Below are 25,901 nucleotides of genomic sequence, written 5' to 3'. Positions count from 1 at the left end.
TCATAGAGGGTGAGAAATCAAGGCCTGGAAATCAGATATCATGACTGGCATTCTAGTGGTACTCTATCATATAACATGTTCTCTCTCATAATTTAGTATCCAGAAAAATTTTCTTTATAAAGAGAACAAGGTTAACAAAATTTAATTTCATTAATGATAGTTCTACATAAGGAAGAATAATATTAAATGATTACTGCTGAATTTCAAGGATTCTTTTACTGTTATATAACAAATAAGACATGATGCATTCAAGGTGATTTTTCCCTCTACACGCTATTTTTTCTTTGTTTTCTGTATAATTTACTTATTATTATACAAATTATTCTCTTTCTTGGGTTTATTCTTACATTGATTTCCTCCTTTTCTTAGGGCAACACTCTCCAGAGACACTTTCTGAGATGGACAAATTCTGGACATCACCTTGCCTCCCTTTCCCTTCCCAAGGACACGACTGACTCGATTAGGGACGGTCACCTAACCAGAGGTGTGGCCAGCATGTAGATGGGCCTGTAGGCTGAGGTGGCCTGGCATGAAAAGCTTTGCCAGAGCAGAAACAAATGGGGACCAGCATCTCCCCATTAAGAATTCTAAATGAGGAATACAGCGAAGGCCAGGCAGTTAATATCAGGAAAAGAAGCAGACTCATATAGAGTCCATGTTCACAATGAACAAATCAGGGAGAGGCACCATGAATTTCTGCTTCTGAGTTGAAGACTCATGACAAAAATAATCAGGCTCTAGGACTACCTTGGGATGTCAAGTGACCTTCCATATCGGCCTCCACGAAGCACAGCTACACGGCTGTCTCTAGAATTGCTGTGAAATTTCTAGCTCCTTCACTGCAACATGTTACATGGTCTCCCTGCTTCTACCCAGAGTTATCCTTTAAAAACCTAGGTCAGGTCAGGCCATTACTCTCCTCAAAACCCTCTTACGGCTTCCCAGCTCACTCAGAGTAAAAGCCAAAGTCCTACCAATGGCTCACAATTCTCTGCCTCCAGCCACACTGGCCTCTTTGACATTCCTGGAAAAGGCCAAGCATTTGCTGCTGCTGCTGCTGCTGCTTCCTGTTTCTAACAATGTTCTTCCTCCAGTGGACAACACAGCTCACTCCCACACTTCCTTTAGATCTCTGCTCACATGTCACTAAAGTCAGGGAGGCCTTCACTGACCATGTGATATGAAATAGCAACATTCCCTCCCCAGGACAGATCACAACCTGACATGTTATGTACATATGTGTATGTGTGTGTGTGTGTGTGTGTATATATATACATATATATATATATGTATATATATGTGTATATATATGTATATATATGCATATATATATGTGTATATATATGTATATATATATACATATATATATGTATATAAATATATATATTTTTTAATTGTCTGACTTCTCTTACTAGAATGTAAGCTCCATATGCAGGCCCCATATGGACAAGGGGAATTTGTTATTCCTTTCTGGGATATCCATCTGCTATATAAAAACAAACTATATAATATTAAGTGCTATTCATTGAACTGCTCCAACCTAAGGTATTACCAAAAAAAAAAAAAAAATAGTAACTCTCAATAGTAAAATTAAAAAGCTTTCTTGATTTATCATATAATGGTAAAGAGGAATAATATCATATGGATGGCATTTGAATTACTAGAGGTATCATCCATAATGTATAGAGCAAAGGAGTCCCAAATTTCACTACAAAGAGCCACGAGGCCATAAGAAGAAGACTTTTCAATGCAATGATACATATTCTTAAGATAGTACACTTCAAAAAATAAATGCATTGGTTTATAGAAGATGTAGACTTTCAGATGATTTTTTAATCAGTGAAAATGCAGGCTCAAAGGATGTTATAGTGTCATTAAACATTAATGAGTTATATGGCTAAGTTCTCTACAACTATAATAAAAATAAATTTTGTTTCTTAAACTGGTAATGAATACAGAGGTGTTTTTATATTCTCCTCTGTACTTGTTGCTGAAATATTTCATAGCGTTTTTTTAAAAATTCAAGTCAGGCAAATTTTAATGAAAGAAATAAAGTCAAAATATTTAGTATGTGACAAGAATGAAAGGAGGATATTTTAAAAGACTTTCCTTATTGTGAGGTAATACAAAGAAGTGGATAAGGACCCAGGATTGGAACCATAGCTCTGACACTTACTAGCCATGTAACATTAAAATGGAGCAAATTACTTAACCTTTCTGAGCCTCAAGTTCTTCATCTATAAAATGAGAACAATATTAATACTAATCATAATGATTCCCTGGTTGTATGTGTGTATCTCAAGTTCTTAGAACATTTCCTGGGGGATAAAAAATGGTATATATGTTAAGTGTTCCTTGTTATTATTTTTTTTATGTTTTAAAGATGCCTGTAGGGCATCTGGGAAGACATTTGGAGATGGGGTCTGAACTTCAAGAGAAAGGTCTGAGCTGGAAATATAAATCGAGGCACAGGGACCTCGATTATAAATCACAGGGACACACACACATACACATTCTCTCTCTCTCTTAGAACAGTGCCTAGCAGATAATAAGTACTATATAAATGTTAAAATATTAACTATTATTATTTTAATAAGCATTTCAGAAGTCAATTAAATTTAAGCTTATTAAAATGAAAGTTAACTCCTATTGCATATAGTAGGTGCTCACTAACGGTTTAATGACTTTAAAGAATTCTCAGTGGTTACCTTTTTTCATTCATCATTATAAGTGAATGGAAATTGTAAAAATACAATTTAAAATTTACTCAAAATATAAATCTAAATTTAGTAGGTAAAATAAAACAAGTACTAACAATTGTGATGACAGTATTAGATTTGACTTGAAAAATTTTCAAATTTATTTATTCCGTTCATTTAGAATCAACTCCAATATAAATGCATATATTTCTTATGCCTATGAGCCATAGAAAAACAACCCCCAGTGCTTATAATTATCAATTATCAGGTTCCTCAGAGTTAAATGTCCCTGCTGAAAATAGTCAATAGCATTTCCACAGGATTTCTATCTTATCCTCAAAGATTTGGCTCACATACAGGGCAAAACTGGAGAGGAAGGGGAGTACTGGCCAAGTTTATTCACCGTCTAAACAAAATTGAAAAAGACGTCTGCGTACAAAGTGGATGGTTTAAAATGAATTTGAAAAATCTGCTACCCCTAACATGCACTAAATATGCATGTACGGCAATCTAGCAATTGTTTCTGCCTCAAAATGTTTGATTTTCATTCACATTATAGCTAGACCTACTTAGTATTCTTCCATTGCAGTCCCTTACCTGCAGCAGAAACCCAGTAAAACACAAGAAGAATGTGTGTGTTGGGGGGGTGCTAGGGTAATTAACAAAGCTAAAAAGTACCCCAAGGCACAAAGATAGAGGACAGTCCCCCTCAAAGGATGGGGCAGGAAGTGGGGGTGGTCCCTGGCCTTAAATTCAGGTATACATATAGGCATCAGTTCCCAGGCACAAAGGCAGCCAAAAAAAGCTTTTTTGGCTCTAGGAATATTCCTAGAGTGAGGGGAAAGGTGACTACCCAGCCAACCGCCAATTGAATCAACTTGACAATTAGGAAAGTGACCTACGAAGTCATAAATATCAGATTTTAATCTCAGGCTTCCAGCATTTGTATAAGTGATACCACAAAAGAATATTCTGTCTCTTAGACTACTTCTTTCCGCACTGACATCTTGAGGAAGAAATATGACCCTCGTCTGTCTCTCCTTCAGTATGATTTTCCCCAGGGCAGGCAACCTTTTCGACAAAGGGTAGTTCATAATTTCTTATGTTTATGAAGACTAGAATTTGGAAAGATGTCTGATAATTTAAATAACAAACACGTTTATAGTATGTTAACCATTTGTGGTTTTCAAAAGAGTGTCATTTATGACTTCCTTGCTTTTGAAGGGAAGAAAAGTTAAATTTATGCCTCAGGAAGCTTAAGCAAGAACTGTTGATAAGTTTTCCTAGGAACTGGCAAAAAGAGGCCACATTCTAACAGTATGGATTGTTGGCTTTTAAGAGATTTTCTGTTTTTGCACCTTCGTTTTGTGATTGAGACAAGTAATGCTTTTCTATCTGAATGTATGTATTTTTTCTTTCCACTAATGTAACAGAGCTAGTAACTTGAAAGATACCATCTTCAGTGTATGTACAACTGAGTGCTTAGTGTGTTCAATTATTTAAAAGCCTCACATAAGTCATATAACCTATACTAAAATGTTTTATTACAAATAGGATGTATGTTATTGATATCATATAGAGAAGAGAAAAAATTATTCTGGATAATTACAATATTAATATTCAAAAACAAAACTATAGGCTTTTCAAATGAATTTAGAAAAAAATCATACAGGGAGGTAAAGATTTGCAAAGGTGCTTTAATAAAACGTTTAAATAAATTTTGGTTAAACTTGCAAAGTTTAATAAAATTCCCATTATTACTTTTTGTTTGTCTACCCTACGAGAATAAAACCTATATACATAAAACAGAGCATTTAGTACTATAAATAATGCATCAGAACATGAAACTTACATAAAGTCTGGTATCTGTGTACTATGCAACTACAAGAGATTGTAATTTAATCCAAATATCTCCACATTGTATTTGAAACAATCATTAATCATATTTTAAGAAAAAAAGTCAAAGCTGACCCTCCCATTTAAACATAGTATAATCTTATCTTTTAAAAAACATAAACCTACAGTGTAAGAGCAAATCACTAAATGAACATTTGAACTGAGTGCCTGAATTCATAAACTGCTATCTTTAGCACATCTGAATTAATCAACTACTATATTTAGCAAGAGATACTAATATGACTATAATATGCTAAATCCAAACATAGAAAATAAGTCTAATGTAAAAACAACAGAATTTTTTTTGTCTCTTACCTGGCTCCTTGACTGCATCTACTTTCTCCTAATATGTAGGTATTTCAGAAGAAGCAGCTCCCATGCAACTAATAATTTTCAACTTTTTCTATACCTTTTCTCCCCCAAAATCATCCATCCAAGAGTGTTTTCATTTGCTTGCTGGTAAACTCTACAAAAAGGCCAATTTATCCATCACCATCTCCCTCTGAGCTTCAAATATAGTTAGAAAAATAGAAAAGTTCAAAGCAGTTGGAAAAGCAGTGAAGTTCCAAAAGGATGCCAGTCCCAATCTTTTGTTTAAAGAAATCTACTTCCTAAAAGTCAAACAGTTAAACTTAGTCACAACTGGAAGCAGGGTCTTCAGGAAATGAAAAAAGTTTTCGCTGCTTCAATCAGCAGATTTAAAATGCTCCCCATCCACAGTGGGGTAGATGTGGCCCTCGACGGTGAGATACTCAACGGCTTGATTGATGGTCCCGATGCTCAGGTTGCTAAGCTCGGTCTGGAGCTCACGAACGCTCTTGCCTTCCTGTCGAGGACACTCGTGAATCAAACGCAGCACCTCCTTCCGGATGAAGTCGGGGTGGTACTCGCTGTGCCTCTGGGCCTCATCCATTTCTGAGGGAACAACAGGAACACTTTGCCCAGAGGCCGCTTTATCCAGCATCATGTGCGCATTAACCGTTTCTAGAATATGTGTGGTGAACTCGTTCATGTCTTCCAGGACACGGATTTTCAACACCTCAAGGCTCTTCACCTCCGCAGAACATTTGAGGATACCTAACACTTTGGCGTATACTCCCACTGGAAGGAGAGTTATCCCCTGCTTTGCTCTATCTCTGCCGACCCACTGGCGGACCTTGATAGGCTTGGTGGTCATATCATCAATCTTGTAAAGAACGTAATTTGCAGCCATCTCTGCCTGCCTGATTATCCCCACGATAGAGACTTGGGAAACCTCGATTCCCCTAATCGTGAAGACATTATCAACCACACTGGAGGTGAGCAGCTGGTTTACACAGCAAGGTATAATATCCTGGATTCGGGACCTGTATCGTATGGAGTTAAAAGCAGGAGCTACCCTGCCCTGAGACGGTGGGTCATTGCTTCCGACGGCTCCGCCTGCAGCAGAGATGCCGCCATAGCTCCTAAACCCATTCTTACTCATTTTAAGGGCAGCTCCGGCAGACGAGGAGGTGGGGTTTGGCTCCCGTCAGCAAGTTCCACGAGTTCCACAGGCAGGCTACAACGGCTATAACGGCTACAACGGAATGCTGGGATTGTGACGACACAAGCAGCCCCACGCAACTGTGGAGCCAATCACCTGCCAGGATGCAGCTGTCTCTACCAATCAAGACCTGCCAGCTTCTCACTTCGCCCCACAATTCTTTGGAGTTGTCGGGTAGCTGCTCCCCTACATCTTAAAGGACCCGCGTGTAATTTCAAACCTTTCCTGCTATCTTTATAAAAATGCATTTTTAGTAGGTTCCCCCCACCCCTGCTTCATTCCTAAATGTAACGACTTCTGTAGTCACTTCTAAAAGACTCATTTATTCAACTCACTCAACTACTCAACAGCAATTTTCAGAGCAATAAGTTCAGTATAGTTTGTGTGTGGAGGCGGCAGAGGCGGCAGCGGGGGAGGGGGGGACGGGGGACGACCCACCGCGTTTACTGTCCACCAAGAACTCACTTCCTTTTTTAAATCATTAAAACCAGAAGCATTCTGGAAAAAATGGCAAGACAGCCACCTCTGAATAATTATCGTATTCAAACGCAAGTCATATCTTACCATTACTTTTTTAAATTTTTTATTGTAGAATTACGCTTTTCCAGTTATTCTGCCAAATGCATTATCAGTAAAAATAAATAGTATAATATATTTCAATTTATACATAAATTCAAATGAAACAACTGAGCTCTAAATTATTTTCAAGGCTCTGTGGATAGGTCAGGGAAGTACAAATCCCATCATATATTAGGAAAAACAAGAACAAAATCAAAATATGGTTTCTATATACTCTTATCCAGTAATTTCTGAACTTAATATTTTAGTAATTGTGTAAGTAGATCCCAGAATATTTTCATATTACACTGAAAATCTGTTTTTCCCTATAAAAACATTTTATTTGGGGTGTAATTAACTGAAAGGCTTTTTATAGTTAATAAAAGAACATCAGTTATTGGAATCCACCATTGGCAAGAACTTCTTCCTTAAAAATCCTTTGTACCTAGGTAATAGCCTAAATGTGTAGATTTTTGAGGAGTTTATTAATATTTTCTTATTTACTTTATTGGTTAAAATAAACTAATTTTGCTATCCCAAATTATAGAAATGTGTGAATGACATATCTAAAACTTGTAGAATACAAAACTATATTTACTTCTCAAGTTAAAAAGGAAAAATATCATAGAGCCAATATACTTAATTTATTTTATAAATAAATATATAATAATTGTTATCCGAGTACAAATTTTCATATAAATGTGGATGTTTAACTTCTGGACCCATATTTTACATAATCAAAGAGGACTTAACCATCTGACTAATATTTGTATTCTTAAAATTGCATGTTATTAGAGATCATATTAGCTATACATTTTTAAATGTTTACAAACTCGTAATTAGACATTGTTTTATTAACTAACATCAGACTTCTGGTCAGGAAAACTTGAGGTTAAAATGACGTAAGTGATTATATTCCCAACAATGATATACAGTACAAATTGTATGAATCATACCAAAACAGTAAAAAAGCACCTACCTGACAGGATTGCTGGTTAAAGAAACCCTCAGAGATTCTAGGCAATTAAGAAGTTTCTCATCTGAAATACCAGATCGTAATTCATGAACATATTCTTGTGAAGACAGAGTGCATTCATGTTTGCTGTTTTTCAGCCCTCCCTATTAAAAAAAAAAAAAAAAGATATTATTTTAAACAAACAACAGGTTTTTTTTTTAACTTTTAAAATACAATAATGCATAGAATATGTAAATATTTTACTGTATAAAAATGTGTACAGAGTGCCAGGCGCTTAAAAACTTTTGGTCATAAAACTCACATGGTGGGGCTTCCCTGGTGGTGCAGTGGTTGAGAATCTGCCTGCCAATGCAGGGGACACGGCTTCGAGCCCTGGTCTGGGAAGATCCCACATGCCGTGGAGCAACTAGGCCCGTGAGCCACAATTACTGAGCCTGTGCGTCTGGAGCCTGTGCTCCGCAACAAGAGAGGCCGCGACAGTGAGAGGCCTGCGCACCGCGATGAAGAGTGGCCCCCGCTTGCCACAACTAGAGAAAGCCCTCGCACAGAAACGAAGACCCAACACAGCCATAAATCAGTCAATCAATCAATCAATCAATCTCTGGGGCTAAAAAAAAAAAAAAACTCACATGGTAAAAAATAAAAATAAAAAATAAAAAAAAACTCACATGGTAAAATCATGTTGTATATATCTCAACACTCTCCTCAGCCTCATTTAAAGGAAAATTACACTGATGGCACTCATAACCTGAACAGAATATGGACTTCAGTGGCATAAAGTATCACTGACAGGGATGCTTAAATTTACGATCCAGGCATTAGGATTAACATTAAGTGGTCCTCCTTAACCCACAGGATGAACAATTAGAAGTCATCTTATTAATTCTCCTAGTTATTTATATTCTATTCTACAAAATACAGTGAACAAAATTTAATGCAAACATTATACATAACCCAAATCTACTGAAATATGTCAGAATATCACCCTATCTGAAAACCAAGTGAAAATGTTTATTAAAATGCAAAATAATATAGTCTCCAATTAGCATGTTAGTTAACAAATTAGTGTAAAGCATTCACCAATTCCTAACTACTCCTTCGTAACTATGTTAATCCCATGCTGTAGTAATCTTAAAAAGCCATTAAATGCATTTATCTGATAGCGACTAGTTTTTAGCTTAATTTCCAGGATTCATGGGGTTATTTCTAGAACTCATTATCTCATCACAGCTCCTTAGCTTCTTCACCTTGCCATAACTATGTAAGTAGTTTGGGAAAAGGCTGGGAGGAAAACATCATCAACACATTCATTGTACTAATAACTCATAGTTTCACATTCCAGATCTACATAATCATAACTGCCCCCTTCCTGTATTACAAATGTATCCCCCTGAATTAAAACCCTAGCTTGAGTCCCATTTTGTAAGCTCATATGAATTACACTCAGTTTCTGCTAAGTATCTAAGCTAGAAGAAGGAAAGCAATTTTTTTCCAATTTGATAGAAGTTATATCATTAGAGGATATAGAGTTTAAGAAAAAAAAACCAATACGTTAATAATGAGAAATAGATTCCCTAGGGTTTCATACCATTTGGCTTTTTATTGAGAATGCCTCCTGATATAGAAATTGTCAATCATTCTTAATGTCTGAATTTTTAAAAATTCCATTAAACAGTAAATGTTTAAAGTCTGATAAAGTCTTCTGTACAGGAACTCTATTCCCTTATACCACTGTGACACTATCACTACTATAGCACTTAAGACATTGGGGCAGAGGTCATTAAGTGTGTCTCTTTCTCTTCCAGACTGGGAACTCCATGTATGCCAAGTATCTAACACAGTGATGGGGTTTAGTGAGCCTCAACAAAAGTGTGCTGTTATTGAATCTGTCCATAACAATTACAGAATAAGGAATACATCTTCATACTATTCGCTCCCATATATTGTATAATGGCCACGGACTTGATTTTTCTTGCTTTAGTAGGATATACAGTAGATGTTCAGGAAGTCTACTGAATGAATCACCACACAGATGGCACAGTAAGTAATACCATCATCGTGAAATCATTTCCACATTTCTATAACTTATTTACCCATCTCTTAAGGCTACAGATCCACAAGGAATAAAAAGTAAACATTTATAGTATAAAATTTTGCAGATCTGCTGTCACTTTCACTTTCATATGATCCTCAAACTTATTTTCTTAATTAATGGATGACAAGGCCATACTGACTCCCCTAGAGGCTTATATATAGGGCTTATTCCTGTAGAATGACCTTTGTATTTGCTGTTTTCTCTGCCTGGAAGACTCTTACCTCTGACCTCTCCATTGCTGGTTCTCATCATTTAAGTCTCAGCCCAACAGTCTTATATACGTTTATCACGTTTAGCACTTTATTTGTTTACTGTGTCCTCCTCATTAAGACATAGGTTCCACAAATCAGGAAACTTGCCTATCTTGTTCACTACTGTATCTCCAGATCTTAACACAGTGCCTGGCACACAGTTAAGTACTCAGTATATATTTCTTGAATGAATGATGGATCTATGAATGGTGAATAACCAAACGGGTGAATGACTGATGAGCTTCAACATGCCAAAGCTTCCAAATTCAGTTTAGTTTCACTTCAGAATATTACAGTCCTGAGACATTCCATTATAATATATTCAGATATGCTTGTATAGAACAGGTAAACTTACACAGTATATGGTATGCTGGGGATGGCTCAAACTGCCACTGGGTATGAATCATGGCCCTTCACCTACCTTCTAGGTAATCTTTGATCAGACGACTGAACAGATCTCTATAAACCTGTTTGCTCATCTGTGACACAGGGGTAATAAACACTGACCCTTCATATTTGTTATGAGGCTTAAGTAAAACAATGCATACCAAGTGCCAAAAACAGGCATTTCATATGTGTTGTCTCATAGACAGAGTAAGGTGCTCAGAAAATGTTAGATCCTTTCTTCTACATGGTTGTGTGTGAGATATTCTTTATGGAACAATTGGGCCAGCCTATCACCTTGGGACTCACCCCTCCTCCAAGCCTTAAAAACTAGTTTAAATTATATAATTGAGGATACTCTACAGTTATAAGGAATGGAAGAAAACAATATAATGGAGCAAGACAGAAGATATATAACTTTAGAGAACAAATGCCTTTTATCAAGCTTAGAAGGACTTTGGGGTTTTAACATAATTTCATATTTGAAAATTATGAAAACATGATAGCATGGGGAAGGCTGGATTGGCCCTAAAAGACCAGCTGTTCTAATGCTCTCATTACATAAATAGAGAATCAAGTTGATTTCCCAAGTTCACGTAATTAGTGAGGTTACAAGAATAAAACACTAACATTCTGGTCCTTGGGTTACTTCTTTTTTTTTTTACTATATGTCACCTTTCCTCAATATTGAGTTAAAAATTAAAGCAACAAGTATTTAATTCTGAAATCTCTATTACAAAATGTCAAAGTATCTTCAGCAAAATCAATATGGTGCAAAATAATATTAGAAATCACCTAAAAACAAAAGTGCAATAGATTAAACTAATTCTCACTATATTTAATAGGGCTGTAATACAAGAATGGCTTATTATTAACATCCTGTTCTGATACTGAACAAAGGAAACAACTAGATAATGGATGGATAATAATGGAAATTTTAATTAGCTGCTCTGTATGAGATTAATGAAAATTACCACTGTGCCCATTTGATCTTTAAAAAATAATGCAGACAAAGTTAGCAATTAGCATACATCATGCTACTCCAAAGCTAGGTGAACAAAGAGCTTTCATAATTTGAAACGATTCCTTCATTTAAAAATCATTAGAATGGAGATACTTGCCAGTGTGACTGTCTTTGTACTATTCTAAAACACTACACAAAGAACCACAAGAAACTTCGGTCAGTTTAATAATCACAACCACCCTACTCTGATATGAAATGTTAGTATCAAAACCAAACATGCTCGAGATTGGTTCAAGATGGCGGAGTAGAAGGACGTGCTCTCATTCCCTCTTGTGAGAGAACCAGAATCACAAATAACTGCTGAACAATCATCGACAGGAAGACACTGGAACTCACCAAAAAAGATACCCCACAACCAAACACAAAGGAGAAGCCACAATGAGACAGTAGGAGGGGAGCAATCACAATAAAATCAAATCCCATAACTGCTTGGTGGGTGCCTCACAAACTGGAGAACACTTATACCACAGAAGTCCACCCATTGGACTGAAGGTTCTGAGGCCCACATCAGGCTTCCCAACCTGGGGGTCCAGCAACGGGAGGACGAATTCCTAGAGAATCAGACTTTGAAGGCTAGAGGGATTTGATTGCAGGACATCGACAGGACTGGGGGAAAGAGAGACTCCACTCTTGGAGGGCACACACAAAGTAGTGTACGCATCGCAACCCAGGGGAAGGAGCAGTGACCCCATAGCAGACTGAACCAGACCTACCTGCTAGTGTTGGAGAGCCTCCTGCAGAGGCGGGGGGTGTCTGTGTCTCACCGTGAGGACAAGGACACTGGCAGCAGAAATTCTGGAAAATACTCCTTGGCGTGAGCCCTCCCAGAGTCTGCCATTAGCCCCACCAAAAGAGCCCGGGTAGGCTCCAGTGTTGGGTCACCTCAGGCCAAACAACCAACAGGGAGGGAACCCAGCCCCACGCATCAGCAGACAAGTGGATTAAAGTTTTACTGAGCTCTGCCCACCAGAGCAACAGCCAGCTCTACCCAGCACCAGTCCCTCCCATCAGTAAACTTGCTCAAGACTCTTAGATAGCCTCATCCACCAGAGGGAAGACAGCAGAAGCAAGAAGAACTACAATCTTGCAGCCTGTAGAACAAAAACCACATTCACAGAAAGATAGACAAGATGAAAAGTCAAAGGGCTAGGTACCAAATGAAGAAACAAGATAAAACCCCAGAAAAACAACTAAATGAAATGGAGATAGGCAACCTTCCAGAAAAAGAATTCAGAATAATGATAGTGAAGATGATCCAGGACGGCAGAAAAGAATGGAGGCACAGATTGAGAAGATTCAAGAAATGTTTAATAAAGACCTAAAAGAATTAAAGAACAAACAAACAGAGATGAACAATACAATAACTGAAATGAAAACTACACTAGAAGGAATCAAGAGCAGAATAACTGAGACAGAATAACAGATAAGTGACCTGGAAGACAGAATGCTGGAATTCACTGCTGTGGAACAGAATAAAGAAAAAAGAATGAAAAGAAATGAATACAGCCTAGGAGACCTCTGGGACAACACTAAACATAACAACATTTGCATTATAGGGGTCCCAGAAGGAGAAGAGAGAGAGAAACGACCCGAGAAAATAATTGAAGAGATTATAGTCAAAAACTTCCCTAACATGGCAAAGGAAATAGCCACCCAAGTCCAGGAAGCACAAAGAGTCCCACAGAGGATAAACCCAAGGAGAAACACACCAAGACACATAGTAAATTGGAAAAAATTAAAGACAAAGAAAAATTATTGAAAGCAGCAAGGGAAAAACAACAAATAACATACAAGGGAATTCCCATAAGGTAAACAGTTGATTTCTCAGCAGAAACTCTAAAAGCCAGAAGGGAGTGGCATGACATATTTAAAGTGATGAAAGGGAAGAACCTACAACTAAGATTACTCTACCCAGCAAGGATCTCATTCAGATTCGATGGAGAAATCAAAAGCTTTACAGACAAGCAAAAGCTAAGAGAATTCAGCACCACCAAACCAGCTTTACAACAAATGCTAAAGGAACTTCTCTAAGTGGGAAACACAAGAGAAGAAAAGGACCTACAAAAACAAACCCAAAACAATTAAGAAAATGGTAACAGGAACATACATATCAATAATTACCTTAAACGTGAATGGATTAAATGCTCCAACCAAAAGACACAGACTTGCTGAATGGATAAAAAAACAAGACGCATATATGTGCTGTCTACAAGAGACCCACTTTAGACCTAGGGACACATACAGACTGAAAGTGAGGGATGGAAAAAGATATGACACGCAAATGGAAATCAAAAAAAAGCTGGAGTAGCAATACTCATATCAGGTAAAATAGACTTTAAAATAAAGGATGTTACAAGAGACAAGGAAGAACACTATATAATAATCAAGGGATCAATCCAAGAAGAAGATATAACAATTATAAATATATATCCTCCCAACATAGGAGCACCTCAATACATAAGGCAACTGTTAATGGCTACAAAAGAGGAAATTGACAGTAACACAACAATAGTGGGGGACTTTAACACCTCACTTACACCAATGGACAGATCATCCAAACAGAAAATTAATAAGGAAACACAAGCTATAAATGACACAATAGACCAGAGAGATTTAATTGATATTTATAGGACATTCCATCCAAAAACAGCAGATTACACTTTCTTCTCAAGTGCGCATGGAACGTTTTCCAGGATAGATCACATCTTGGGTCACAAATCAAGCCTCAGTAAATTTAAGAAAATTGAAATCATATCAAGCATCTTTTCTGACCACAACGCTATGAGATTAGAAATCAATTACAGGGGAAAAAAAGGAAAAAACACAACACATGGAGGCTAAACAATATGTTACTAAATAACCAAGAGATCACTGAAGAAATCAAAGAGGAAATCAAAAAATACCTAGAAACAAATGACAATGAAAACACAATGACCAAAAACCTGTGGGATCCAGCAAAAGCAGTTCTAAGAGGGAAGTTTATAGCTATCCAAGCCTACCTCAAGAAACAAGAAAAATCTCAAATAAACAATCTAACCCTACATCTAAAGGAACTAGAGAAAGAAGAACAAACAAAACCCAAAGTTAGTAGAAGGAAAGAAATCATGAAGATCAGAGCAGAAATAAATGAAATAGAAACAAAGAAAACAATAGCAAAGATCAATAAAACTAAAAGCTGGTTCTTTGAGAAGATAAACAAAATTGATAAACCATTAGCCAGACTCATCAAAAAAAAGAGGGAGAGGACTCAAATCAACAGAATTAGAAATGAAAAAGGAGAAGTTACATCAGGCACTGCAGAAATACAAATCATCCTAAGAGACTACTACAAGCAACTCTAGGCCAATAAAATGGACAACCTGGAAGAAATGGACAAATTCTTAGAAAGGTATAACCTTCCAAGACTGAACCAGGAAGAAACAGAAAATATGAACAGACCAATCACAAGTAATGAAATTGAAACTGTGATTAAAAATCTTCCAACAAACAAATGTCCAGGACCAGATGGCTTCACAGGTGAATTCTATCAAACATTTAGAGAAGAGCTAACACCCATCCTTCTCAAACTCTTCCAAAAAATTGCAGAGGAAGGAACACTCCCAAACTCATCCTATGATGCCACCATCACCCTGATACCAAAACCAGACAAAGATACTACAAAAAAAGAAAATTACAGGCCAATATCACTGATGAATATAGATGCAAAAATCCTCAACAAAATACTAGCAAACAGAATCCAACAACACATTAAAAGGATCATACACCATGATCAAGTGGGATTTATCCCAGGGATGCAAGGATTCTTCAATATATGCAAATCAATCAATGTGATACACCATATTAACAAATTGAAGAAGGAAAACCATATGATCATCTCAATAGATGCAGAAAAAGCTTTTGACAAAATTCAACACCCATTTATGATAAAAACTCTCCAGAAATTGGGCGTAGAGGGAACCTACCTCAACATAATAAAGGCCATATATGACAAACCCACAGCAAACATCATTCTCAATGGTGAAAAACTGAAAGCATTTCCTCTAAGATCAGGAACGAGACAAGGATATCCACTCTCACCACTATTATTTAACATAGTTTTGGAAGTCCTAGCCATGGCAATCAGAGAAGAAAAAGAAATAAAAGGAATACAAATTGGAAAAGAAGAAGTAAAACTGTCACTGTTTGCAGATGACATGATACTATACATAGAGAATCCTAAAAATGCTACCAGAAAACTACTAGAGCTAATCAACGAATCTGGTAAAGTTGCAGGATACAAAATTAATGCACAGAAATCTCTCGCATTCCTATACACTAATGATGAAACATCTGAAAGAGGAATTAAGGAAATACTCCCATTTACCACTGCAACATAAAGAATAAAATACCTAGAAATAAACCTGCCTAGGGAGACAAAAGACCTGTATGCAGAAAACTATAAGACACTGATGAAAGAAATTAAAGATGATACAAACAGATGGAGAGATATACCATGTTCTTGGATTGAAAGACTCAATATTGTGAAAATGATTCTACTACCCAAAGCAATCTACAGATTCAATGCAATCCCTATCAAATTACCAATGGCATTTTTTACAGAATTAGAAGAAAAAATCTTAAAATTTGAATTGAGACACAAAAGACCCCGAAGAGCCAAAGCAGTCTTGAGGGAGAAAAACAGAGAGGGAAGAATCAGTCTCCCTGACTTCAGACTATACTACAAAGCTACAGTAATCAAGACAATAAGGAACTGGCACAAAAACAGAAACACAGATCAATGGAACAGGATATAAACCCCAGAGAAAAACCCACGCACCTATGGTCAAGTAATCTATGACAAAGGAGGCAAGGATATTCAATGGAGAAAAGACAGTCTCTTCAATAAGTGGTGCTGCCAAAACTGGACAGGTACATGTAAAAGAATGAAATTAGAACACTCCCTAACACCATACACAAAAATAATCTCAAAATCGATTCGAGACCTAAATGTAAGAACGGGCACTATAAAACTCTTAGACGAAAACAGGAAGAACACTCTTTGACATAAATCACAGCAAGATCGTTTTTGATCCACCTCCCAGAGTAATGGAAATAAAAACAAAAATAAACAAATGGGACCTAATGAAACTTAAAAGCTTTTGCAAAGCAAAGGACACTACAAACAAGACGAACAGATAACCCTCAGAATGGGAGAAGATATTTGCAAATGAATCATCAGACAAAGGATTAATCTCCAAAATACATAAACAGCTCATGCAGCTCAATATCTGAAAAACAAACAACCCAATCCAAAAATGGGCAGGAGACCTAAATAGACATTTCTCTAAAGAAGACATACAGATGGCCAAGAAGCACATGAAAAGCTGCTCAACATCATTAATTATTAGAGAAATGCAAATCAAAACTACAATGAGGTATCACCTCACACCAGTTAGAATGGGCATCATCAGAAAATCTGCAAACAAATGCTGGAGAGAGTGTGGAGAAAAGGGAACCCTCTCCTGCTGTTGGTGGGAATGTAAATTGATACAACCACTATGGAGAACAGTATGGAGGTTCCTTAAAAAACTAAAAATAGAATTACCATATGACCCAGCAATCCCACTACTGGGCATATACCTAGAGAAAACCATAATCCAAACAGACACATGCACCCCAGTGTTCACTGCAACACTGTTTACAATAGCCAGGTCATGGAAGCAACCTAAATGCCCATCGACAGATGAATGGATAAGGAAGATGTGGTACATATATACAATGGAATATTACTCAGCCATAAAAAGGAACGAAATTGGGTCATTTGTAGAGACGTGGATGAATCTAGAGACTGTCATACAGAGTGAATTAAGTCAGAAAGAGAAAAACAAATATCGTATATTAATGCATATATGTGGAACCTAGAAAAATGGTACAGATGAACCGGTTTGCAGGGCAGAAATTGAGACACAGATGTAGAGAACAGACGTATGGACACCAAGAAGTGAAAGCGGTGGAGGGGGGTGGTGGTGCTGTGATGAACTGGGAGATTGGGATTGACATATACACACTAATATGTATAGAATGGATAACAAATAAAACCTGCTGTATAAAAAAATAAATAAAATGAAATTCAAAAAAAAATATTAGTGTCAATAAAAAATTGTTAGTATGGTAAAGGGAAAAGAACAAAGATCTCAAATCAACAACCTAAATTTACAACTAAGGAACTAGAAAAAAATATAGAAAGTTAAGCCTACAGCAAGCAGAATAAAGTAATAAAGATTAGAAAGGCGAGAATCAAAATAGAAAATAGAATTATCTATTCTTTTCATAGAGATTATCAATGAAATCAAAAGTTGGTTCTTAGAAAAGATCAAAATTTACAAACTTTTAGCTAGAATTACTAAGAAAAAAAGAGAAGACTTAAACAACTAAAATCAGAAATGGAAGTGGGGACATAAAGACTGACCTTACATGAGTAAAAAAGATTGTAAGAGAATACTGTGAATAACTGCATGCCAACAAATGGGATAACCTAGATGAAATGGAAAACTCCTAGAAACATACAAATTACCAAAACTGGCTTAAGAGGAAATAGAAAATCTCAGCAGACCATCAACAAGTAAAAAGATTGCATCAGTAATTTAATAAAATTCCCAATAAAGAAAAGTCCTGAACAAGATGGTTTCAATAGTGAATTCTATGAAACTCTAAAGAAGAATTAATACCAATTCTTCTCAAACTCTTCCAAGAAATAGAAGACGAAGGAACACTTCCTCACTCATTCTACAGAGCCAGTATTACCTTGATGCCAAATCCAGACAAAGACATCACAGGAAAGAAAACTATAGACCAGTATATAAGTATAGATATAAAAACTCTCAACAAGAGAGTAGCAAACTGAATTCAACAGCATATTTAATAAGGACTCTACACCATGACCAAGTGGGGATTGGCTTTTTTCACTCAGCATAGTTCCTTGGAGATTCATCCCAGTTGACAAATCAATGACTCTTTCCTTTTTATTCCTGAGTAGTATTCTGTGGCATCGATGTACCACAGTTTAACCATTTATCCACCGAATGACAGTTGTTTGTAATTTTTTTAGTTATCATGAACAAAGTTGTTATGAATATTCATGTTCAGTTTTTGTGTCTTCAAGTCTCTTGGATAAGTGCCCAAGATTGCAATTCCTGAGTCAAAAAAAAAAAAAAAAACCAAACATGCAATATTCTAAAAAAATATTTTAAGTTTGCGGTGGAGATACCACTTCTGATTTTAAATTGACTTGGTCTGTGTATGACCTGGTCTGAGTATGACCTGTCATTCTTTAATGTAAATACAGATTTATTTATAAATTGAGGAAAGGCTTCACAGTTCTAGGCTGTAAAGGTGTCTTGCTGCAGACACTCGGAAAAACTATTGATTGTACACAGGTCTTTTCAACTACAGTGTGCACAAAATAACGATTACTATCAGTGGTATGATCTTCAAATAGGAAGGACAATATTATTGTCATGAAAACAGTAATGCCATTACTGTTATCGACCATGATTTATAAACCCTAATGTAGTCAGGTTTCTTTAGCTACTTTAATCAAGTGAGTGTGTTATTGTTCACTACAGTTTTCTGAAAAAGCAATGCTATGTAAATGGAATCTAAAAAATGGTACTGATGAACCTAGTGGCAGGGCAGGAGTAAAGAGGCAGATGTAGAGAACGGACTTGAGGACACGGCGGGGAAGGGGAAGCTGGGACGAAGTGAGAGAGTAGCACTGACATATATACACTACCAAATGTAAAATGGATAGCTAGTGGGAAGCTGCTGCATAGCACAGGGAGATCAGCGCCGTGCTTTGTGATGACCTAGAGGGGTGGGATAGGGAGGGTGGGAGGGAGGCTCAAGAGGGAGGGGATATGGAGATATATGTATACATATATATATGTTATACATATATACATTCACTGTGTTTTACAGCAGAAACTAACACAACATTGTAAAGCAATCATACTCCAATAAAGATATTTTTTTAAAAAAAGCAATGTTATAGATTAACAAATTTGGAATTATATCTACAAAGGTTCACAGTGTGCTTTTGAGAGGCTCCTATAAGTTTAAAAGCATAAGAAACCGAAAAGCCCATTTCTCATCATAAGTCCCATGAATTCCAGTAGAAAAAGGAAACAAAAAATAAGTGCCTGACAGAAGTTGATCTACCTATTTTTTCTAAGAATGATGTATTTGGTGGGTTATACAAAGCTGAATATATTGCTAAACCTTTAGATGGTTTCTCTCCTACTATATAAGGAAAAACATCTTGTAAAGGGAAGTTATTAAAGGTAAGTAATTAATTTCCCCAAAATATAAAAGGTATTTTAAAATAAATATATTAATTACAACAACATTTCAAATAATTTTATATCAATTTGCACTGAAAATTAATTTAATTGCATGAAAAATATAGTATAAACTATATTAATATTATCAACTCAAGGTCTGTAAGATAAAAACCTATACAGAACAGTAGTATCATGAGATAAATTCATATACTGTCATTTCCCATTGCAGGACACACAGTTTATAATTAAGACCTTTTTCAGGGGCCAAAAGTAATACTCAGAATAAGAGAACATATCCTAACATCAAGTGGAATAACATTCATATTACAGAGGTCCCAGAAGGAGAAGAAACAAGGGGCCAGAAAAATTATTTGAGGAAATAATGGCTGAAAACTTCCTGAATCTGTGGAAGGAGACAGATATCCAGGTCCAGGAAGCCCAGAGAATTCCAAATAATATGAACGCAAAGAGAAAACACACTGAGATGCATTATAATTAAAGTGGTAAAAGTAAAGGATAAAGAGAGAATCTTAAAAGGAGAAAAAGAAAAGCAATTTATTACATACAAAGGAAACTCCTTAACGCTATCAGCAGATTTTTTGCAGAAACTTACAGGCCAAAAGGGAGTGGTAAGATATATTAATAATGCTGAAAGAAAAAAACTGCCAACCAAGAATTCTCTACACAACAAGGTAATCATTCACAATTGAAGGAGAAGTTAAGAGGTTTCCAGATAAGCAAATGCAAAAGGAATTCATCACCACTAAACCAGCCTTACAAGAAATGTTAAAGGGACTTTGGTAAGCTAAAAAGGAAAGGAACTAATTAATAATAAGAAAACATAAACAGGTAAAAATCTCACTGGAAAACATGAATAAATAATAAGGGTAGTGGAGCAATCACTTATAAAGCAAGTATGAAGGGTAAAAGACAAAAGAAGTAAAACTATTTTAAAAACCAGTAATTAGTTAAGGGATGTATGAAATAAAAAGATGTAAATTGTGTCAGTAAAAACATAAAATATGAGGGGGTAAAAATATAAAGTTTTGGAATGTGTTCCAATTTAAGTTACTCTTAACTTAAGAGTATGCTATACACTTAGGATGTCATATGCGAACTTCACAGTAACCACACACACACAAAAAAAATTATAGTAAATACAAAAAAGGAAAATGAGAAAGGAATCTAAACATAACAATCAAACCACAAGGGAAGAGAGAGAGAAGAAGAAACAGAGAACTACAAAAACTTCCAGAAAACAACTTACAAAATTACAATAATTATATAGCTATCAATAATTACTCTAAATGGAATAAATGCTCTAATCAAAAGACATAGTGTAGCTGAATAGATTTTTTTAAAAAAGACCTTTCTATATGCTGCCTACAAGAAACTCACATCAAACCTAAAGAAACTCACAGGCTGAAAATGAGGGGATGTAAAAAGATATACAATGCAAATGGAAATAAAAAGATAGCTTGGGTAGCAATACTTATATCAGACAAAATAGAGTTTAAAACAAAGACTGTAACAAAAGTCAAAGAAGGCATTTCATAATAATAAAAGAGTCAATCCAACAAGAAGATATAACATTTATAAACATTTATGCACCAGACAAAGAAGCACCTAAATATACAAAGCAAATATTAACAGAGATAAGGGAAGAAAGAGACAACAACACAATAAGAGTGCAGGACTTTAATACCCCTACCCTCCTTATATCAATGGATAGATCATCCAGATAGAAAATCAGTAAGGAAACATTAGCCTTAAACAACACATGAGACAAGATGAACTTAATATATATACAGAACACTGCATCTAAAAACAGCAGAATACACATTGTTTTCAAGTGCATATGGAACATTCTCCAGTTTAGATCATATGTAAGGTAACAAAACAAGTCTCAATAAATTTAAGAAGACTGAAATCATATCAAGCATCTTTTGTGACCACAAGTGTATAAAATTAGAAATCAATCGCAAGCAAAAAAACTGGAAAAATACCACAAATGCGTGGAGGCTAAACAACGTGCTATTAAACAACCAATGGGTCAATGAAGAAATCAAAGAAGAAAGCAAAAAATAACTTGAAACAAATAAAAATGCAAACAGAATATTCCAAAATCTTTGGGACACAGGAAAAGCAGTTCTAAGAGTAAAACTCATAGAAATACAGGCCTATCCCAAGAAACAAACAAACAAATCTAACTTTACATTTAAAGGAGCTAGAAAAATAAGAAGAAAATAAACCCAAAGTTGGTAGAAGGAAGGAAATACTAAAGATCAAAGAGGAAATAAATAAAATAGAAACTAAAATTTTTAAAAGATCAATAAAACAAAGAGCTGGTTCTCTGAAAACATAAACAAAAGTGATAAACCTTTAGTCAGACTCATCAAGAAAAAAACAGAGGGGGCCCAAATAAATAAAATCAGAAATGAAAGAGAAGGTACAAGCAACACCACAAAAATACAAAGGATCATAAGAGATTACTACGAACAATTATATGCCAACAAATTAAACAAAATAAATGGATAAATTCCTAGAAACACACAACCTTCCCAGACTCAATCATGAAGAAATAGAAAATCTGAATAGATGGATTACTAGTATAAATGGAATATTACTCAGCTGTAAAAAGAATGAACTCTTGCCACTGCCACAAAATGGTTGGTCCTACAGGATATTATGCTAAGTGAAACAAGTCAGACAGAGAAAGAAAAATACTGTATGATTTCACTTGTAAGTGGAATCTAAAAAACAAAACAAACAAGCATACAAACAAAATAGAAATAGACTCATGGATACAAAAAGCAAAGTGGTGGTTGTCATGCGGGGGCGGGTAGGAGACGGGCAAAATAGGTGAAGGGGATTAAGAGGTACAATGTAAAAGCATCATCATTCTTCAGATTATACATACCATTTGTCTCAAAAGAATTTGACTAAGTTTATTTCAGTATAATTAGCTAGAATGTTTTAAGTGTAAGGTTTTCTATGAGAAAACATTTATTGTTTACTTATTGAAGCTTCTATATATTAAATACCAGATTAAGCATTTCACCCCCAAATTATAGAATCTAAAACCACCACAGAATGAATACTTAAATCATTCTTTCAGCACATGTACTATTAGAAATGTCAAGTACACAAGGAAACCCAAAACACATATTAAGTTCTGTGGCCCTATTGTTATTTCTTTTGTTGTGAAACACGTAATTTATGTAGTATGGAAGAAAATACTTCATAATAACACCAAATAATTACTCAGTTAAACACACAATAAATTTTAATTTTTATCATTGACTGAAACAAACGGGTGATATTTTAATAAGTAGAATGTTGATCCCCAAACACTAAACTTCATTTCTTGTAAAACAACAGCCTTATCTGATCTAGACACTCTTAGAGACATTAACAATGAGAAGCTAAACCACCATTAAATGATTTCTTAGAGAAAGCTAATTAAAATATTTAATGATATTCAAAATTAGTCAATCTGTATAATTAGCAATCAGTCTGACATGTTTCTTTTTCATATCAAACACAATAAACATGTGGTCTACTCCATACTTAAAATCTATCCAGGGACTTCCCTGGTGGCGCTGCGGTCAAGAATCCACCTGCCAATGCAGGCGACACGGGTTCGATCCCTGGTCCGGCAAGATCCCACATGCCGCGGAGCAACTAAGCCCGTGCGCCACAACTACTGAGCCTGTGCTCTAGAGCCCACAAGCCACAACTACTGAGCCTGTGTGCCACAACTACTGAAGCCCACGCTCCGCAACAAGAGAAGCCACTGCACTGAGAAGCCCATGCACCGCAACAAAGAGTAGCCCCTGCTCTCCACAACTAGAGAAAGCCCGCACACAGCAACGAAGACCCAACACAGCCAAAAGAAAAAAATTAAAAATCTATCCATACTTGCCTTTTAAAACTAGTATTTAGCAATTACAATGAACAACGTGCATGTGAGTGAATGGACACCCAGTAAATCTTTAAAACTGTAAAGTGTGTGCCTACTAGCATTTTTTATGAGACCTTATCACCACCCACTGTACTTAAGAGAAAGCTTAAGCATTATGTTTATCTTTTATTCGACAGAGGCCCTAGAGATATATCAGATAATGAAATGTAAACAGATAGAAAGTAACCCAGGGGCTTCTTAACCCTGGGTCCCAATTCAGGGAGTATGCAAACTTGGAAGGGGAAAAATGACATCTTTATTTTCGGTAACTGCTGACTTGAATTTAGCATCTCTTTCAGTTAGGAATGTAGGCAACAGACCACAGTGTATAAGCAGCACCTACCACTTGGTCACTGTGACTAACAGAAGTCACAGATATTTTCCTATCACACCACACACCACATTTGTGGTGGTACATTAAAACCTCAGGGGCTTCCCTGGTGGAGCAGTTGTTAAAAATCCGCTTGCCAATGCAGGGGACACGGGTTCAAGCCCTGATCCGGGAAGATCCCACATGCCGCGCGGAGCAACTAAGCCCGTGCGCCGCAACTACTGAGCCTGCGCTCTAGAGCCCTTGAGCCACAACTACTAAGCCCGCGTGCCACAGCTACTGAAGCCCACGCACCTAGAGCCTGTGCTCCACAACAAGAGAAGCCACCGCAATGAGCAGTCCTCACACCGCAACGAAGAGTAGCCCCCACTCGCCGCAGCTAGAGAAAGCCCGTGCACAGCAACAAAGATCCAATGCAGCCAAAAATAAATTATTTTTTAAAAAAGTAGAATATCATCATTTCTTAAAAATTCCACTAGTTACACGAGCTGCCACTTTTGTCTTGTTATTTAACAAATCTTGTAAAGAAGCCCATTACTGTCTCGATTTTTTAATTAAACTTTCTATTTTGAGATAATTGTAAATATGCATCCAGTTATAAGAGAAATGCAGAGAAACCCTTGTTTTCACCCAGTGGTAATGTCTTGCAAAACTATATTGCAATATCACAACTGGGATACTGACATTGAGAAAACCCACCTATCCTAATGAGAGTTCCTTAGTTTTACTTGCACTTATTTGTGTGTGTGTGTGTGTGTGTGTGTGTGTGTATTTAAGTTCTTTGCAATTTGATCACCTGTAGATTCTTGTATCCAACCACCAAAATCAAGATACAGAACACTCCCACCGCCACAAGGATGCTTCATGTTACCTTTCACAACCACACTCAAATCCCTCCCACAACCCTCCACCCCTGGCAACCACTAATCTATTCTCCATTTCTATAATTTTGTCAATGTCATATAAAGGCAATCATGCAGTAGTAACCTTTTGGCATGGGCTTTTTCACTCAGCATAATGCCCTGGAGATTCATACAAATAATTGCACATATCAATAGTTTGCTCCTGTTTATTGCCGAGTAGTAGCCCATGGTATGGATATACTACAATTATTTAGCCATTCACCCATTGAGGACATTTGGGTTGATTCCAGTTTTTGTCAGTTATGAACAAAACCGCTATAAACATCCATCCTCAGGTTTTTGTGCAAACATAAGTTTCTATTTCTCTGGAATGTGTCATAAATTTAAAATATAGTTAGATAAGTATATTTTAATATAATTAGTTTCCTTGTTAATCCTATGTAGTTTGTGCTTTACGTTTAAAAACATGATTCTGAGAAGGTGCCCATAGGTTCACCAGACTGCCAAAGGGGCTCACGGTACAAAACAACCTAAGAACCCTTACAGGCGCCTGTTTTCTCTATTTTGTACTGGCACTATGTTCACTCTATCCTCTGCCCTATGAAGGGAGAAAAAGCACGCTACCCTTTCAAATAGAGAAAGCTCACCTATGCAAAAGACAACAAGAAAATGGACAGAATTTGACCAATGATAATGTCCAATAGGATAACCAGTCTATTTGGCATAGCCAGTTTCTTCATGTACCATTTAAATATAAGAACAATAGGGAAAGCTTCATCAGCATTTGTTATGTTGGGCAAAGACTATAAGGATATTTAAGAATAAGATATTTAGATATTTAAGATATTCAGAAAACAAATTTATGGTTACCAAAGAGGAAGGGGGGAAGGGATAAATTGGCGATTTGGGATTAACAGATACACATTACTATATATAAAACAGATAAACAACAAGGACCTACTACTGTATAGCACAGGGAACTATATTTGATATCTTATAACATAATGGAAAAGAATC

General features: G+C 36.2%; 2 protein-coding genes across 5 annotated transcripts in view; both read right to left on the bottom strand.

Annotated features, from left to right (window-relative positions):
• Positions 1–25,901, bottom strand: part of DIAPH2 (diaphanous related formin 2) — an 857,286-nt gene that overhangs the window by 651,563 nt on the left and 179,822 nt on the right. For 3 of the 4 annotated variants that reach the window (XM_059909954.1, XM_059909955.1, XM_059909956.1), the window contains one exon: positions 7,658–7,797. The exons of the other annotated variant lie outside the window; for it this stretch is intronic. In XM_059909954.1, coding sequence (XP_059765937.1) covers positions 7,658–7,797 — 140 coding nt within the window. The remainder of the gene's footprint in view (positions 1–7,657; positions 7,798–25,901) is intronic. 4 annotated transcript variants of the gene reach the window in all.
• On the bottom strand, positions 5,281–6,060 carry RPA4 (replication protein A4). Its single transcript, XM_059911948.1, has one exon. It carries the CDS (start codon positions 6,058–6,060, stop codon positions 5,281–5,283), a length of 780 nt encoding a protein of 259 aa, XP_059767931.1.

This window comes from Balaenoptera ricei, chromosome X (assembly GCF_028023285.1).
Source record: "Balaenoptera ricei isolate mBalRic1 chromosome X, mBalRic1.hap2, whole genome shotgun sequence".
NCBI lineage: Eukaryota > Metazoa > Chordata > Mammalia > Artiodactyla > Balaenopteridae > Balaenoptera > Balaenoptera ricei.
The sequence above is the reverse complement of the archived record's forward strand: the minus strand, read 5'-3'. Positions and strand labels throughout refer to the sequence as shown.